Source organism: Mauremys mutica, chromosome 4, assembly GCF_020497125.1.
Source record: "Mauremys mutica isolate MM-2020 ecotype Southern chromosome 4, ASM2049712v1, whole genome shotgun sequence".
In the NCBI taxonomy this organism is placed as follows: Eukaryota; Metazoa; Chordata; order Testudines; family Geoemydidae; genus Mauremys; species Mauremys mutica.
The window spans coordinates 65,197,329-65,216,657 of record NC_059075.1 but is presented as its reverse complement, the minus strand read 5'-3'; the positions used below and the strand labels follow the sequence as shown (position 1 = coordinate 65,216,657).

Genomic DNA, 19,329 nt, shown 5'->3' with positions numbered 1-19,329 from the left:
GAGGTGGGGGTAATGTCAGGGGCCTAGCCTGCAGCAAAGCCAATCTCTTGGCAACCTAGTAGAGCACAGCTGGCCCTGATAGAAGCTGTCTGACTGTGCCATCTGATTGGTTGAAGGAATCAGGAGGCTGGTAGTTAAGTTCAGTAGCAGCAGCAGTTCAGTGGCTGTTCAACTTATTCCTAGCACACAGCTGCACTTGGACCTGTCCCTCCATCTGTGTTCTCTAGCCTTGCTCCAGCCCCAACCTCTACATGCTCCTGCTCAAGCTCCCATCTTCTTCCTGACTCTGGACTCCCGACTCAGACCCTCAGCTTCGCCTTCTGACTGCAATGCCATTAACCCTTTGGCTTAGGCTTCGGTTTTTGACTCCTGGCTCTGACTCTCTTCTATGCCTTCTGACTGTGACTCCGGTTAACCCTTTGGCTTAGGCTTTGGTCTCTGACACCCAGCTACAACTCTTGGCTTCACTCTTGGACCTTCCCTATCTGGATTCAGGACTAACTGGTAGGCTGGACTCTTGCTCCAACCACTAGGCCAGACTGCTCATGACTCGGTTGTCAACAGGTGGTAACTGTTTGGTGTTATTGTGATAGTAATTCTTCCATTCTAGTTTCCTGGCATCTAGTTCTTTCATTACAACTTCAGGTTTTAATTGACTTTGGCTCAAGAAGCTTAGATGTTGACACGAAATTATAGGGGGAAGGTTTGGTTTGGTTTTTCTCTTTCAGCCCATAAGTCTCTGAACTGTGATCCCAATAAAGCATTGTGTTGTGATATTCTAACAGTGCTAGGTATGGAGCTCCTGAGTCCGCAGGATTTTTATTTTTAAAATCAATTCTCTGCTGTTTGTATTGAGTTTTATGCTAACCAATTTAGCTGCATTTTAAGGTTATATGTGTGGTGTTTGTGAACCGAGACATCAACGTGAATTGCCAGCATAACCTACTCATGAGTTGCAGGCTCCCATTGAATCCTGTCGTGAGCATGCTGCAATGAATCATGTGTTGTTATGCTGCTACTTAATGTGTTGTGCAACAGATCAGGGTTTTGTTTTTTTTAATGTGTAACTACTTCACTAATAAGAGGTAATCTAATCTTTCTCGTTTAATCCAAATAGACCTTTGCCAAACCTTGGACTGAGGTTGATCAGGAATTCTGGGTAGTTTCAGTGGTTCTCTTCCATTTTGTTTCCTGTATTAACTGCAGATTTCACACGTGATAATTTGTTGTCAGTGGGATCATTCATGCCTTACCAAAGTAATCTCTATTCTTACGTTTATCCAGGATCCAGATGGGCATTGTGGCTTAGGCTTTGCATTTCTGACTTTATGTTGTGAGGTGTTATGACTTGGATGGACCATTCTTGGAGTGAGAGGCTATTTCATATTACCTGCCCATCCACGGGAAGGTTTGTTAATTAGTGCTCATGGTGATGGCAGTTTTTATGATTTAGGCACCTGTCCACTTGGAGTTGGGCTTAGACCATTTCACACAGGCCACCAAGCAAAAGTAAGATTATTAGAGCTTTAATTTACCACCAACCCAGACAAGATTTGAACTGTCATCCTACAGGTTCCAGCCATGCTCTAGCCTATTAGCATTTCATTTATCTGTCTAGGCTACTTAGGGCACAGATAGAAATATGAAAATTGAGACATTGATATCAAGAACACTGTAGTATGAATCCTGTGGATACATCTTCCTGAGGAGTCTCCCCACATTACAGGCACAGAGCCACCTGACTGGCATCTACACCACCCTTCATCCTGGTGTTGTGGATGTGAGCAGGGAAAAGGGGCATGGTCATAGTATTCCTATATCCTGCCTATACTCAGTTGCCGGGGTTATTGGCAACCATGGGTAATTTAGGGTAGCTTTGCTGCTGATCTAACATATTCCAGGAGCCAGGCTGGCTCTGGGATTGGAGGAGTCTAAAGATGCATCTTTGTTTTGTGACACCCTTTTTTGGTATAGAGACATAGGAAACCATTTTAGAAGCTATGTTCATTTTCAAATGTATTTCACAATAGACTCAGACTGATAGCTGTTTCATAGGTGATTAGGAGTTGCAGTAGTGGGTCCCTTTTAGCCAATCAGCCTGCAGTAGCTGTAAGATTATTTGTATACTAAATTTCTCTTGTCTAAAATGCTGTGAAAGCTGATATGCACAAGTGATATATCTTTGAAAAATCATGGAGGATGGGAGAGATTTCAGAAGACTGGAAAAGGGCAAATATAGTGCCAAAAGGGAAATAAGGACAACCCCAGGGAATTACAGACCAGTCAGTTTAACTTCTGTACCTGGAAAGGTAATGGAGCAAATAAGTAAGCAATCAATTTGCAAAGATCTAGAAGAAAGTAAGGTGATAAGTAACTGTCAGCATGGATTTGTCAAGAACAAATCTTGTCAAACCAACTTGATAGCTTTCTTTGACAGGGTAACAAGCCTTGTGGATAGGGGGAAGCGGTAGATATGGTATATCTTGACTTTAGTAAGGCTTTGATATTGTCTCACATGATCTTCTCATAAACAAACTAGGGAAATACAACCTAGATGGAGCTACTCTAAGATGGATGCACAACTAGTTGGGAAACTGTTCCCAGAGAGTAGTTATCAATGGTTCACAGTCATGCTGGAAGGGCATATCGAGTGGGGTCCTGCAGGGATCAGTTCTGGGTCCAGTTCTGTTCAATATCTTCATCAGTGATTTAGATAATGGCGTAGAAAGTACACTCATAAAGTTTGCGGATGAACCAAGCTGGGAGGGTTTGCAAGTGGAGATAGGAGGATAGGATTAAATTCAAAATAATCCGGACAAGGTGGAGAAATGGTCTGAAGTAAATAGGATGAAATTCAATAAGGTACAAAGTACTCCACTTAGGAAGGAACAATCAGTTGCACACATACAAAATGGGAAATGACTGCCTAGTACTGCGGGAAGGGATCTGGGGGTCATAGTGGACCACAAGCTAAATATGAGTCAACAGTGTAACACTTTTGCAAAAAAAGCAACTATCATTCTGGGATGTATTAGCAGGAGTGTTGTATGCAAGACATGAGAAGCAATTCTTCCATTCTACTCCGCGCTGATTAGGCCTCCACTGTGGTATTGTGTCCAGTTCTGGGCACCACATTTCAGGAAAGATGTGGACAAATGACATGGAGAAAGTCCAGAGAAGAGCAACAAAATAATTAAAGGTCTAGAAAACACGATGTATGAGAGGAGATTGAAAAAATTGGGTTTGTTTAGTCTGAAAAAGAGAAGACCAAGGAGAGACATGATAACAGTTTTCAAGTACATAAAAGGTTGTCATAAGGAGGAGGGAGAAAAATTGTTCTTCTTAACCTCTGAGGATAGGACAAGAAGCAATGTGCTTAAATTGCAGCAAGTGAGGTTTAGGTTGGACATTAGGAAAAAATTCCTAACTGTCAGAGTGGTTAAGCACTGGAATAAATTGCCTAGGGAGGTTGTGGAGTTTCCATCATTGTAGATTTTTAAGAGCAGGTTAGACAAACACCTGTCAGGGATGGTCTAGATAATACTTAGTCCTGCCATGAGTGCAGGGGACTGGATTAGATGACCTCTGTAGGTTTCTTCCATGATTCTATGATTCTATATATGTATTAGTGAAATCTATTTAGATAATAATGTAGGACTTTACATGGTAGCTGGCTGCAGGATCTTTGCTATATTTGTTAAATATTCACCAGGCTAGAGTCAACAGCTGACAGTAGATGCTGGTGACATTTGAAAACAAGTAGGCAAATGTGATGTGTAAAAGTGAATTTTAGAGCCAATTTTCAGCAGTAGATAGAGAGCAGAGTATACAGTGTCTAATTCAAATAGGAGGGACACTGCCTGCCCTGAGGGAAATTATATGACTGTAACAGAATCAAAATATTTTAGTGACAGTGTGAACCACAAGAGTCAATGAAACCCAAAGAACCTTAAAGTCACCATTCTTCTGTTTTTAAATTTATATTACACATAAACCAGACTCCTGGGTCTATGCCCCACATGGGACGCCATTCCTTCCTTGCTTTGCTGTACCCTGTCCCACGCACAACCTCTTTCCCCTCCCTACTATCCCCACCCTGCATATTATGCAGTCCTTTCCCTGCTGCCTCCCCTTTTTGCCACTTTCATACCCCCACCTCCTTTACTTTACCCCTAGCTCTTGGTCACTGCTGCTGCCTCATGCTACTCTGCTTATTATGTGCACTCACTTTGTCTGCCATTGGAGTAATTCTTACATCACACTCCAAGAGCCCAGTCCCTATTGGTTTAATGTCATAATCCATGAGGATGATGTCATACATGTGAAAAGTGTGGATGGGATCTCATCATTCACAGCTGAATGAATTATCTTTTACATGGAATCTAATGTGATATTTTATAAATGTTTATGATGTGAACATTGTGAAAGGAGGCTTCTGGTTGGCTGATGGGTAAGTACCTGGTATAGTCACACAACAGGCCAGGACTTTCTTTTTTTTTAACTTGTTCCCTGAAAATCATGTAGACCTTTCAGTTCACCTTTATTTATCTGTGGCTTTCCAGACACTGGACTAATGCAACATAGATAAATAGGTGACATCATGAGAGGGCATGGAAACTATTTGCCACTTGCACTATAAGAAAACAAATGTGCCACCTGGCCTAAAATTAAAAGTCAAAGACACCGGTGAACAGAGAATAAATACACCCAAACTGCAACAAGCATAAAGAGGCAGTAACCTGAGATGCAAGCAAAGTAGGTACCAGGAACAGTTAGCTCAGAGAGAGAGACACTGAAATAAATGTCAAAGCTTCTCAAATGTTGCATTAAGGGGGCTATCTGGAGATGTGATTGCTTTACCTTTAGGAAGGATATTTTATTAATATAAAAATAATAGTTTGTCCACTCAATATTTTAATCATTTTATATTTACAATCACTCTAAGAGGGATGTGACTATACTAGAGAAAGGTACCAGCACTATTTAGGTGGCAGAAAGCAACAGAATGCACCAACAGTGTGAGGGTATCTAATATACATTCACAACATGTCCTCTGTTCATTGTAACACTTATTGTAATTAGTTAATACCTTCCACTGTAGCAGACATTACAAACATTCTATGTACTTCATGTACTGAATATATGCTGCATGCTTGAATATACTGCATCTATTCCCTGTATCTACATAATACTATGTCTGTATTATGTATATGCTACATGGGCTTACACAGCATGCTTTATCTACTGTAAAAATAGGCTGCATGTATTGCGTGTATGCTGCATATTCTCTTCTACACAAGGGCTCCTTTAAAGATCAATATTCATAGTTTCTATTGGATACGTTATTCTTCCCATCCCTTCCTAAGAACACTGTTGTGTAGTTTAGCTAGCACAGAATGGCTGCTGCGTTACACTCCAGAGGTCACTACATTCCAGCAGTGGGTGAGTGATCCTTATATATACAGTTTGTAAAGTGCTTTTGGATCCTTCTGGATGAAAGGCACTACATGAAGTGTAAGAAAAAACTAGTATTCCTTCATTGTCTTTTATTCCAGCTACATCCAAGCTCTGAACGATTAAATATCAATACATTTCAGCTAGAGATTGAGTTCTGGCTGCTAAATTCAAATCCAGATTTCAAATACCCTCAAATTGATAGATTCAATTCTGGGCTTTTGTTTGGACCCAGCTCTGATTTCAACTTAGCCTAGTCTAAATTTCCTTCTCAAAACAGGTGCAAGCAAGTGAACTTTGACTTCACGAGTTTCTATTCTTTTCTTATTGTACAAGATATTTACGTAAGTAATCCCTATTTCCACTAAAGGGAGTTAAGCAAGTAAAGCTCCCTGTTCATGAAGCAGGGCCGCCCAGAGGGGGGGCAAGAGGGGCAGGGTCCCGCAGGGGCCCCCACGAGTGTTTTTCGGGGCCCCTGGAGTGGGGTCCTTCACTCACTCCAGGGGGCCCGGAAAACTCTTCCGCTCCCGGTCTTCGCCAGCGGGGGGGTCGTTCCGCTCCGGGGCGGAAGGACTCCCCGCCGGTGAATTATTCCCGAAGCGGGACCCGACGCCGAAGTGCAGCTGGGTCTTCGGCGGTAATTCGGCGGCGGGGGGCCCTTCCGTTCCGGGACCCGCCGCCGAAGTGCCCCGAAGACCCGCGGCGGGACCCCCCCCCGCCGCCAAATTACCGCCGAAGAGGCAGCTGCACTTCGGTGGCAGGTCCCGCTTCGGCGGTAATTCGGTGGCGGGGGGCCCCCGCTGCGGGTCTTCGGGGCACTTCGGCAGCGGGTCCCGTAATGGAAGGGCCCCCCGCTGCCGAATTACTGCTGAAGCAGGGGCCCCCTGCTGCCGAAGACCCCGGGCCCCTGGAATCCTCTGGGCGGCCCTGTCATGAAGAGAAGAATAGAACCTGATGTTGCATCTGCATTGAAACAGTAACATAGAATGCTGGCTTCTTCTTCAGCATTAATAGGACACATTCTGCATAGAATTGTGCACTGGCCATAATAATTTAGGAGTTGCGTATAACATAGTTCTATCTACAATTTACCTATTAGATAATATAGAAGATGGGATTTAAAAACTACCTTTTCCCTTCCAGTGAACATCAGAAAATAGCATATATGTTAGAACTACCAATCAAGGTATTTTGTGACCTGGAGGATATTTGGGAATTACTTATTTTCACTTCTTAAACATATTAAAGAAGATAACAGCTGTTAGGAGGGAGTTCTAGACTTTGTGATTTTGCTGTTTTAAAAAAACCCTAATCTCCTTTTATCAGCTTTGACATATAGTAGACCAAATCCTGCAGTCCATATTGATGCAAAACTATTTCTATGTTCCAGATCACATATTTTGATCACAGTCCTTCTCCAGAGTTTGATTAGGACTGGTACCAGGACAGGCACAAACTAGTTCTCAGAATCAAGGAGCCATAACTGCTCCTTGACTGAAGAAGATCTTTCTCTCATTAGGTATGAGATTGTAGGGATGATCACCAAGATCTGCAAATGGATCTCTAGGAATTGGTGGGTTTTGAAGTTTGTCTTAGTTCTTTGCTTCTTTTATACTTAGAGGCTATTGTACATTTTACTGCTGTTTGCTATGGTAAAGTACAATGCCTTGGTGAGGTAAACACTTTAAGAATAGGAAATACTCCGTAAATTGAAAATAGAGCAGAGATGGATAATGTTAGTTTTAATTCACCTATTGTCCAAGCATGTGCCCATAGAGGTATAGCCAGAAACATAACCAGGAGCAGGGGAGGGAGGGGAAAGAGCAAACACTCAAGCTTTTGATTTTGGAGAGGAGTAAACTATAGTCGCTTAGACTAACTGTGAGCAGTAGTGAGATAGAATACCACAGTCAAATGTCTCCAGATAAGAGGTCCAGTCTGCAATGTTTTGGAAGGAACTCTTGAGAACACAGTGGTAAGGAGTGGTTGGCATGGCTGGAAATGAAGTGAGCTGTTATTTGTATACCTAATGTTAAAAGCTTGGTTTGTATTCTCTGTAAGGCATGTTTTTGGTGGTATTGTCCATTACTTTTGTGTATTCTAATTTAAATGTTTTTAATTTATGTGACTGTCTGTGTGGATTTAGTGTTCAACTAAGTTATTTTACTTTATCATTATTGGGTTTCTTTAACCTTCTTTCATATTTATCTTCTGTTTTCTTAATTTGTTACTTATCTTATGTTGGTAATATGTCTTTTTGTGGAAAAAGTCTAATAAAAAGAACATTAAAAAATGAAACTGCCCTAAGATCCATACAGAAATCTAGCAATGAAAAGATGGCCAGTGTTGGAAAATCTCTTTCTCGAGGAACGGTTTGGTGGGTAGCAACACTCTCTTGTTCAATACCCAGTTAATGTGCCTGTGCCACTTTAGTTAAGATTTGCTTCGGTCCAAAATGTCAAGAATATCTATCACCCAGGTTTGATTGAAGTACCATTTGTTTGCCTCCAAAAGAAAGATGTACATAGTTCAAGTCTCAGCCCTCCTGGAGGATGATTTGCATAGGGATCAAACAAACAGGGGAAATGGCAGCAAGGAGGGTATGCGGGGGGGAGGGGGAGGGGTGGCAGGAAAACCAACTGTTATATCTGAATCAATTTCTTGAAGTCTTAACTTGATGTCAAAGGAGGGTGGCAGGAACTGTGGACAGGAACTCTCGTAGCATTAAACCCACTTGGTCTGGGTCAGTCTGGCAAGGGAAGCCCAGATGCGGGAAGCCCTCCTACATACTTCCTCTTTGCCATCCCATAACCACCAAATTCCCCATAGGATAAACACTGCCCAGGTAAGTAATTGATAGAGTGCATGCTGATTGCTGAATAGTGCATGCTGATGCTGATAATGTCTGCATGTGTCTGTGTGCTGGCCAGAGCACATTAAAGTATTCTGAAACCACAAAATCTGGCCAAAACAAAACTTTCTTTTTTTTGAAGACAGTTACTTCACAATTTCCTCCTAGCTATGAGAACGGCAGCCTGTTGTATACAGCGTTGTATACAAATTCCCGTTGTTTACAGCGTTAGCAAAGTACAAGATGGGGAATAACACAACACACAAAGACACACAGTCCGTTAAAGCAGGCTAGAAAGAAATGCTGTTCTCTATTTATGCAGAGAGCCTGATGGAAAGTTTGCTTTCATTTGGCTTTTTGCCTCTATGTGGCGGTTGTGCTTAATTACTGTATTACACTTCATTAAGAAGCTGAATGTTAATGGAATTTTAAATCTTAGTTCAGCAGCAGGTCAGCTTGGACCCAAACCTGCAAGATGTTAATCATCTCCTGAGACATAGTGAGAACCTTCACTTCAGTAGATTGTGGCATGAGCTGAGGGTGCTCAGCACCTCAGAGGATTGGATTCCCTAAGTCCCACAGCTGATCAAATAGTAGAATGGACTGGACAGTCAAAAGTCAGGTTCTGAACATGAATCGCCAAAATCCTTTTTAAGAATTCCCTGAAAATTCCCTTGGGGTTAATCCAGTTTCAAATTACACACCACAGCCACAGTCTGTCCCTATTTCTAAAACTGCAACTATTGCAAATGGTAGAGTTCAAGAGTAACAAACTCATTCCACTCCATAAACAGAGCTGAGGAGTACCTTCCCCACCTGCAATAGATATGGACTGGATCCTCTCTTGACATCTACAATGAAGTACAACTGTTTGCAGGGGAACAGCTGAAAAAAGGAACTAACACCTTTTCCTTTCCAAAACTCTCCAGCAATACCCCTAAAGCTGTAACATACTGTTTGAGTGAGAAAAGTCTGGCTAGTTGGTTGTTGCTGCTATAACTACCAATGAAGAACATCTTGCTGCTGAAAGACTTTAGGTGTGTGGGGTTTTTTGATTGGTGGTTTTTGTTTGTTTTTAAGATTTAGCCCCTGTTGAAGGTCTACCCCTACGACTGTGCCCACTTTTGTCCTTGACTTAAGTGGATCAGCATATGTGTTTGACAGTCAGAAATCAATATTTGGTGGGTATAGGCTGAAATCAAAATCATATACTGTATAAAGCCAGCCAACAGCACCATGGCAGGAGAAGAGGGAAGTTGGGTTGGTTTTATTTTTGATGGATACAAGTGGCAGAAAATATGCATTTTGTTTAGAACTTCTATTAAGAAAGTGCAAATCCAGAGTGTCATATTTTACCATCATAGCCACACTGACAGACAAACCCTGGACTCCTTAGTCAGCGCTCCCAACGAGGCAATTTTCACCAAGTCAAGACTGTGAGATTTGGCCCAAAATATCCTTTGGGGTTTTAACTTTTTTGGCATCTATCATACCTAAGTGAGGATCAATTTAACTGCTTCCAGTCTTCCTCCTGGTTGACTTCTACATCTCAGGTAGACAAGTCCCAAAGACGGGACATGATATTGGGATCAAATTAGCACAAACCCATACTCACAGACCCCCTACTTTGCAATCTGTGCATTCAGCTTTGCACCCACAATCACTGCCTTCATAAATAACAGAATTTGTGTGAGAAGGATTCAGAAATCCCGTTTGTCAGGGGAGGCTGATGATGTCTCAAAGTGAGACTATGAAACTCAGAGCAAATTTTGTAGAAAAATGGCATTGTGATAGCATAGACTGGCCCTTTAAAGGCAGTGGTGCCTAGGGCCCAGCCAACCCAGCCCAGTCACAGGACATGGCCCTTTAAGATTTTGAAAGGTCTGATACAGAATCATAGAAGATTAGGGTTGGAAGAGACCTCAGGAGGTCATCTTGTCCAACCCCCTGCTCAAAGCAGGACCAACCCCAAATAAATCGGCCTAGCCAGGCCTTTGTCAAGCTGGGCCTTAAAAACTCTAAGGATGCAGATTCCACCACCTCCCTAGGTAACCCATTCCAGTGCTTCACCACCCTCTTAGTGAAATAGTTTTTCCTAATATCCAACCTCCCTCACTGCAACTTGAGACCATTTCTCTTTGTTCTGTCATCTGCCACCACTGAGAACAGCCTAGCTCCATCCTCTGTGGAACCGCCTGTGACAGGTTCAGTCACAGAAAGTCCCCTTGGGACTGTCAGCTGATGTGCCGAAATTACTTCTGAGCCCGTTTTCCCCGCCAGCTTGAGACTGCCAGAACCCTGCCTTGTTGAGCCAGACATGCTAGCTTGTTGCAACACAAACTCAGGGTTTGGGCTACACCCCCAAACTGCAGACTTTTACCGAAAACAGCTCAGCAGGTTACCTCTCCAGCCACCCAGACATCCAGTTCCCAATGGGACCCAACCCCCAAACAAATCTTTATTACTCTGTATAAAGCTTATACAGGGTAAATTCATAAATTTTTCGACCTCTATAACACTGATAGAGAGATTATGCACAGTTGTTTGCTCCCCCAGGTATTAATCACTTACTCTGGGTTCATTAATAAACAAAAGTGCTTTTTATCAAGTATAAAAAGTAGGATTTAAGTGGTGTCAAGTAATAACAGACAGAACAAAGTAAGTCACCAAGCAAAATAAAGCAAAAACATGCAAGTCTAAACCTAATACATTAAGAAACTGATTACAGGTAATATCTCACCCTCAGAGGTGTTCCAATAAGCTTCTTTCACAGACTAGACTCCTTCCTAGTCTGGGGCCAATCCTTTCCCTGGTACAGTCCTTGTTAGTTCCAGCAGACATCTTAGGTGGTAAGCCAGGGCCACTCTCTTTGTCCTGTTCCACCCCCTTTTATAGCTTTGGCACAAAGCGGGAATCTTTTGTCTCTCTGGGTCCCCACCCCTCCTTCTAAATGGAAAAGTACCAGATTTAAGATGGATTCCAGTATCCTGTAACATGGACATGTCCTGTGAGACCTCATTCTTCATTACCCACGGGCTGGCCCACACATGCACAGGAAAGCTTGGAGGTAAACCCATTCACAGTTCATTGATTCTGAAGCACCCTTAATGGCTTCCACTATTGTATGTTTACAATAGTAATACAAGTTTATATCTTATACTCTTAACTCCAGACATAGAAATAATACATGCAAACAAATAGGAAGAACACACTCAGTAGATTATAGTCTTTATAATGATAAATGACAAGAGACCTTTTGCATAAAGCATATTCCAGTTACATCATATTCACAAGCATATTTTCATAAAGCATATGGAGTGCAACATCACACCCCGCTTCAGATGGTTGAAGGCAGCTATCAAATCCCCCGATTCTTCTGTTCTGCAGACTAAATAAGCCCCGTTCCCTCAGCTTCTCCTCATAAGTCAAGTGCCCCAGACCCCTAATAATTTTTGTTGCCCTCTGCTGGACTCTCTCCAATTTTCCACATCCTTTCTGTAGCAGGGGTCCCAAAACTGGATGCAATTCTCCAGATGTGGCCTCACCAGTGCCAAATAGAGAGGAATAATCACTTCCCTCGATCTGCTGGCAATGCTCTTACTAATGCAGCCCAATATGCAGTTAGACTTTTTGGCAACAACACACTGTTGACTCATATTCAGCCTCTTGTCCACTGTAATCCCCAGGTCCTTTTCTGCAGAACTGTCGCTTAGCCAGTTGGTCCCCAGCCTGTAGCAGTGCATGGGATTCTTCCGTCTTAAGTGCAGGACTCTGCACTTGTCCTTGTTGAACCTCATCAGATTTCTTTTGGCCCAAACCTCCAATTTGTCTAGGTCACTCTGGACCCTATCCCTACCCACCAGTGTATCTACTTCTCCCCACATCTTAGTGTCATCCTCAAACTAGATGAGGGTGCAATCCATCCCATCATCCAGATCATTAATGAAGATGTTGAACAAAACCAGCCCCAGGACTGACCCCTGGGACATGCCACTTGATACCGCCTGCCAACTAGACATCGAGCCATTGATCACTACCTGTTGAGCCCAAAGATCTAGCCAGCTTTCTATCCACCTTATAGTCCATTCATCCAATCCATACTTCTTTAACTTGTTGGCAAGAATACTATGGGAGACCATATCAAAAGCTTTGCTAAAGTCAAGATATATCATGTCCACTGCTTTCCCCATATCCACAGAACCAGTTATCTCATCATAGAAGGCAAAAAAAGTATTGAGTACTTCAGCTTTGTCCACATCATCTGTCACTTCGTTGCCTCCCCCATTCAGTAAGAGTCCCACACTCTCTCTGCCCTTCTTCTTCATGTTAACATACCTGAGGAAACCCTTCTTGTTACCCTTCACATCCCTTGCTAGCTGCAACTCCAATATATACAAGGATTTATGAGACATTGTAGAGAGGAACTTCACCTGGGAATAAGTGGTGCTTGTGAGGAAATCCCATCACTGTTTGTTTATGGGCCCAGAACCAGGAGATTTGCAGAATCGGCAAAGCAAAGCCCCCCGTTCTCAGGCAGTTGGGCTGAGCATTAAGGAAGGGGACGAGATTATATGCTGTCCCCACCCTTGCAGCAGGAGAGGACTGACCTGCTGACTCTTGTGATCCTGGGGACCAGCTGGGGGAAGGGGCCAGCTGAAAGAAAAGCTAGCTAAGGCCCTACAGATGGTTGAAATCATAACCCAGCTCCAAGGAAGAGCATTGGGGACTCCTGTCTTAAGAGTGAGTGACTGACTGAAGTACAACCCAGCTCTGGGAGGAGGGCTGGGTCTTCCCGAACTGGAGCAAGAAAATCTATCATGACTCTTATATGGCACCAGAGTGGGTGTTAACTTAAGCAAATAAGTGAGTTACACTCTGCAGAGAGAGGTAATAAGCCACACCCTATGAAAGGGATCTATGTTTTGAACTAATCTGATCTCGGTAATTGATTGAAAGGACCTGAGTGAGTGCTGAGGGCAATGCACCTGCAGGGCCAGGAGGAGGCATACTTGAGGGCAGCTCCCAATGTCCACTTGGTGGTAGTAGCAAGGGAAGCTGGGACAATCTCCAATCACGGATGACTGTGAACAGTTGCAGTTGGAGAATGGAGCAGAAATGCCGGAAGAAGGTCTCCTCTCCCAAGCTGATGTATTGGGGCGTAGATGTGATCTCTGGCATTCCCATGTCAGTTGCTGGAGGAAGCAGAGTCATCCAAACAGATCCTGGCAGTCCTCTGGCAAATCTGGACGACACAACAAAAACAGTGGGATCTGCAGCTGGCCAGGGTAGCAGAGCAGCACCAAACCATGCTGGAGAGCCTGTGTAAGGTCGCTGTCTACGGCATCAGGGCTGGAGAAAAATGGTATTGTGACCACTTCCTCTCTGCCAATATCGCCTAGATCCTTATATATATCAGACCTTTCAAAATTTTAAAGGGCCATGCCACATGATAGGGGAGTGCTGCTCCCTAGGCACCACTACACTTAATGGGACAGACTACTCCATCACAGTGTTATTGCAACTCTTTTAAATCAGGAGGACAGTGCCCACCCTGCCTTTCCTGAGGCGCCACTACCGCCTTCTGCTCTGGGTACACACATTCTGTCATTTGCATGCGAAAGTGATGGTGCTAACAAACGTTGAGGCACTTTTTGAAAAACTGTGGCATGTGGCTTATGGTCAACCAGAGAGAGCTGGGTTTGGAAGGAATGCTGTGTCAAAATGCAGGACTAACTCGCTCTCCCGAGGATGACCAGGTGCGTAGCCACTAAGGAACTGTACGGCACTATGTCTTTTATTTCAGCTCTCTCAGCTAACTCCACATGCAAAGCACCACACTCAGCAACATTTTGTGGATTTATGTCTTTTCCGTGGAGGACTTTGGGAGTATAAAGCAATGAAGGGATTACAAAGGAAACATAAATACAGCGAGTCAGATCCTCAGCTGGTGTGAGTCGGCTTTGCTCCACCGAAGTCAACGGAGTTACGTTGATTTACACCTGCTAAGCATGTGGCCCAGTATTTTTATCTGTGAATTTGACTCCCCTGTTATTTGTATTAACCACAGGAAATTTGCACCATTTTTCCTCACAAAATTTAGTTTTCAAAATGTAAAAGGAAAAGAAAGACCTGTATAAAGAGAAAAGGCTAAATCAAACCCTTCCAGCGTTGCGGGTGGTCAGATCCAGATCCAAGCTTTGTGCCTGGGACCTATCTTTGTAGTGGGCTGAACCACAACCCTGCACCTAAATCCACCTGAACACTGGGGCTCTTTGGTTTCAGAGCTGAAATTTTCACCTAGAGGCCCTTCTCTACCCATTGCCAAAAATATACAGAATCAAATTGTCTAGGTACTCCTGTGAGCCCCTCCCCCATTCTAGCTTCACACAGAATATATATGTGACCATTGATTTGGCATCATCTTTTGAAATGTCATATTTTGCAAAATGGGCATAGATTCTTTAGTGTTTTATAAAACACCTTGTATCTCTTTATCTGAACCTCAGCACCATACTATCTCAATCCCTACCAGTTTATTGACAAATGTATCCTTCCAGAACTCTAAGGTGCAGAGAGATAAAGTGAAATGTCCAAGTTCACATACAGGAAGTCTGTAGCAGAGCTGGGAACATAGATCTCCTAGCTACCAGGCCAATACCTTTACCAAAAGACTGCAGATGGCTGCAAAGGAGTGCAGTGATGAGTGTCCTGCCTTTGCCTAGGAAGAGCAAGAGCAGATGGTGAGAGCCTGTGGCAGAGGAAGGAACAGCTTCTTGGCAACAATCCCTGTCCTGATTCAAAGGCCTCACCCCTGCTAGCTGGTCACTAGGGTGACCAGATGTCCTGATTTTATAGGGACAGTCCCAATTTTGGGGGCTTTTTCTTATATAGGCACCTCTTACCCCCAACCCCCATCCCGATTTTTTACACTTCCTATCTGGTCACCCTACTCGTCACCAACATTTCACCTGTCAGTTACCCCTTCTGCTGCTTTAACAGCTGTGGAGATGGGGCCCCAATCTCCATTTTCAGAGTCATTCTCTGCTCCCCATGAGACCATGCAACCCTTCTGCCCTTACTCTGCTGTCAGCTGACCCATTCCCTCTGAGCAGCCTGGCCCTGGGAACAATTTAAACATGCAAACATTAAAATCAGCATTGAGGGTGGGACCCCCCATTTACTCCTCACCCCAAGCTGGATTGTTAAACATGGAAGTAACATGGGGATGGGGGACTGGATGCCCCTCTTCCAGCAGAGAAGCTGTGACACTGTTCACTGCCTGTCAGCTCTTCCCCCTCCCCCCCGACATCCTCAGCCAGCAACTCCCCTCTCTTTACTTGCTACCAGAAGTGGAGACCGGGGTCAAGATTGGGCCAAGTTATGAAGCTTTGCAAACCACACATTGTTCATGTGCGGGACATTTTTTAACAAAAATCTGCCAACATATGGATGGGTGGTAAATTGTACTCCACCTGTGGGCATAGTTAATATATAGTTAAAGAGCCACATCTCTGCGTAAAATCAAACATCTATCTACAATTTTTTTTTTACCTACTATTGTTACAAGTTACACCTAACAACACTATAACCGGAAGAGATCAGAGAAATTTTTTTCTTTATTATTCAGTTTGTTTACTTTATGAATTTGACTGCATTTTATATGTAGTCAATTTCACTGTGTCATTTGTTTCCCTTTACTCTTTGTGTGGGTCTTTGAAACAGCAATAAATAAGACTTTTCCAAAAATGTGGATATTTTGGCTAAATACAGTAACATAAAATAAGCTCTGTATAAGACCTGTTAGCGGTAGCAGAGCTCTGCTATTCCTTGTAAGCTTATTTCAATATATTTTTTTATAATAGGAGAGTATTATTGTCACACAAGAAAAAATGACCAGGGAGACTTTGCAGCTGCTGAACTTACCTCTGAAATTACATGTAACCTATTTTTAAAACCTGACTAGCTGTAAAGTTGGCAATGTCCCTTTAATAAGCACATCTCCGAAGGTGCATAAGAAAGAAGGTAGGGCTGATATGCACTGACCGGGGGCTGGGATTGTATGGTGCAAGGGAAATCCAATGAAGGGATTCAAATCTGGTAGTGACATGGGCATCTGAGTCTTAATCGTATACTTATTGCAATCAATGGCAAAGTTCCTGCGAACATCAGTTGTGCAGTATCGGGGCCCTGGACAGCAAAATTCCTTTAGTGTTTTGAATGGCCTGGAGGAGAGCAAGCAGGGAAGCCAGAGAGGTGGAGTTTGCAGTAGACATGGTGTGAGATGACTGAGGTGTGGAGAAAGGGGGGTTGGTAGAAGGGAAGGGAGTGATTAAAACATCTCTAAAATATGTTTGTCCTAAATGTATTTCTATTGGATTGATAATCAGTATCCAGGGTTGTGTGATATGGGTTTGAGCTGCGTGCCCAGGTGGCTCGTCCTTAGTACAGCCCAGTACACACTGGGAGGAAGCTGTCAGAGTGCTCATAGGCTCAATTCTGCAACCTTTACTTCCACTGAGCAACACTTACTCATGTGACTAGCCCTATTGGTTTCAATAGGTCTACTCCCATGGATAAGTACTCTTCAGTGTGAGTAAGGGAGCTAGAAATGAGCTTTACATTGGCTAATTCGCATACCATCACTCAACTTCTCTTGACACTAAGGGTATGGCTACACTATCCGCCAAATCGGCGGGTAGTGATCGATCTATCAGGGATCGATTTATCACGTCTAGTTTAGTTGCAATAAAATCGATCCCCGATCACTCTGCGTCAACTCCGGAACTCCACCGCGGCGAGAGGAGGAAGAGGAGTCGACGGGGGAGCGGCAGCAGTCGACTCACCGCCATCCTCATGGCCAGGTAAATCGACCTAAGATACGCCGACTTCAGCTACACTATTCACGTAACTGAAGTCGGCGTATCATAGGTCAATCCCCACCCCCCACACACACACCCAGTGTAGACCTAGCCTAAGAGATTAAAGTGTAACCCCCTGAGCTAATGCCAGAGGGCAGACTTCAGTGTCTGAGCTGATACCCGTCTTGCTGAACATTCAGCTGAACCTCATTTCATAGATGCCAAGGCCAGAAGAGACCACTGTGATCATCTAGTCTGACCTCCTGTATAGCACAGGCCAGAGAACTTCCCCACAATAAGCCCTAGAGCAGAGTTTGTAGAAAAACATCCAATATTGATTTTAAAATTCTCAGTGATGGAGAACCCACCACATCGCTTGGTAAGTTGTCCCAATGGTTAATCACCCTCATTGTCAAAAATGTACATCTTATTTCCAGTCTGAATTTGTCCGTCTTCAGCTTCCAGCCATTGGATCGTGTTGTACCTGTCCCTGCTAGACTGAAGAGCCCAGTATTAAATATTTGTTCCTCTTGTAGATTCTTATAGACTATAATCAATTCATCCCTTAATCTTCTCTCTGTTAAGCTAAATAGATTGAGCTCTTTGAATCTGTCGCTATAAGGCATGTTTTCTAATCCTTTAATAATTCCCATGGTTCTTCTCTGAACCCTCTCCAGTTTATCAACATCCTTCTTGAATTGAGGGGAACCAGAACTGGACAAGTATGCCAGCACCAGTCTAATACAGTGCTTAATGCAGAAGTAAAATGACCTCTGTACCCCTTCTCAGGAGCCCCCTGTTTATGTATCTCAGGATCACATTAGCTCTTTTGACCACAGCATCACACTAGGAGCTCATGTTCAGCTAAGTATCCACCAGGACCCCCAAATCCTTTTCTGAGTCACTGCTTCCCAGGATAGAGTCCCGCATTCTGTAAGTATGACCTATGTGCATTATTCCATTGCAAGATCAGGTACCTGAGGCACAGAAGGGTTGAAATACCAAGAGTTCTGTTACATGCAAATTTACTGCCCCTGTGTAAGCATTGGCATGGGTAGGAAACCACATGCTCCCGTCACCACCCTTAAGTGGCAGGCACTGATCCCCTGCACTCAGCTGCATCTGCACCCTTTCAACCATTTCAGTCTCCTGCCCTTCGTGCTCAGTCATGGCCCAGCTGATTGAGCAGGCTGGTCTATTTTACTGTACAGCAGCTTCACTCACAGCTTGGCTTTCGTCTTCTGTTTGTTTGTTTCTCTAGGGAAAGTCTCTGGCAGGCAAGCGCCTCACAGGCCTGATGCAATCCTCCTGACAGCCTCAGCCGGACAAGCAGTTGCTGACATCCCTGAAGGACAGCTGCACTCCACCTCCATGGAGGAAGTTTCATTTTGGGGAGAATGGGTCACTGTGAGAGAGCGCGTGAATGAGAGCAAGGGGAGACAAAGGAGCGCAAGGTGGAGAGATCAGCTCACCGGAGGTTCCTCTTTTCATAGTTTACATCAATACTTTCTTACTTGTACAGCGTTGTAATGACACTGAGTTCTATAAAGGTACTTTGGTTCCTACTTGGTTTCAAAGGAGCACACTTCATTGTATACGAAAGGTCAACAAGGCAGAGGGCTTAGTAGCTTATGAGGAAAGGAATCAGTCACAACCATAGCCTAGAGAAAGAAGAGCTGAGCGAAATCAGTATTTACCCTTCATCTCTTCTCTCCCTGGTAAATGCCACCACCATCATGGGCACTTGCTCTCTTTCTGGTGCCCATCCGGGTCCAATAAAATATCTACCAGAAGCTGCTTCTCCTGCTCAAAAAATGCCTAATTCACGTCTGCTGTGGACGGAAGCAATTTCATTGACTTTATATTTTTTTTCGTTCCTCTCCTCTTTTAAACCAATGGTTGAAAAAGCACTTTTTAGCTCTTCACTCGCTGTCCTTCCAAGGGCATGTAGCATGTCCAAAGATACATGGCCAGATCCTCAGCTGAAGTCAGTGGAGCTTTAATGATTTACACTAGCTGAGGATCTAGCCCATACAGTCAGATGCTGATCTCTGTGTAAATCCTCTGCCTTCAGCAGAGTTATTCTGCATGTACATTAGCGTGATCAGCATCTGCCCCATGGTTACCAGGCAATGTTTTAGATGTATAATATATACACACATAGTG

At 43.7% G+C, this 19,329-nt stretch overlaps 1 protein-coding gene across 1 annotated transcript in view; it reads left to right on the top strand.

The window, feature by feature from the left end:
• RGS6 (regulator of G protein signaling 6) overlaps positions 1-18,889 on the top strand; it is a 171,323-nt gene extending 152,434 nt beyond the window's left edge. The window contains exon 16 of the mRNA XM_045015021.1: positions 18,425-18,889. Within this exon, the coding sequence (XP_044870956.1) occupies positions 18,425-18,475 (51 nt within the window). The 3' untranslated portion in view covers positions 18,476-18,889. The remainder of the gene's footprint in view (positions 1-18,424) is intronic.
• The last annotated feature ends 440 nt before the right edge of the window (positions 18,890-19,329 follow it).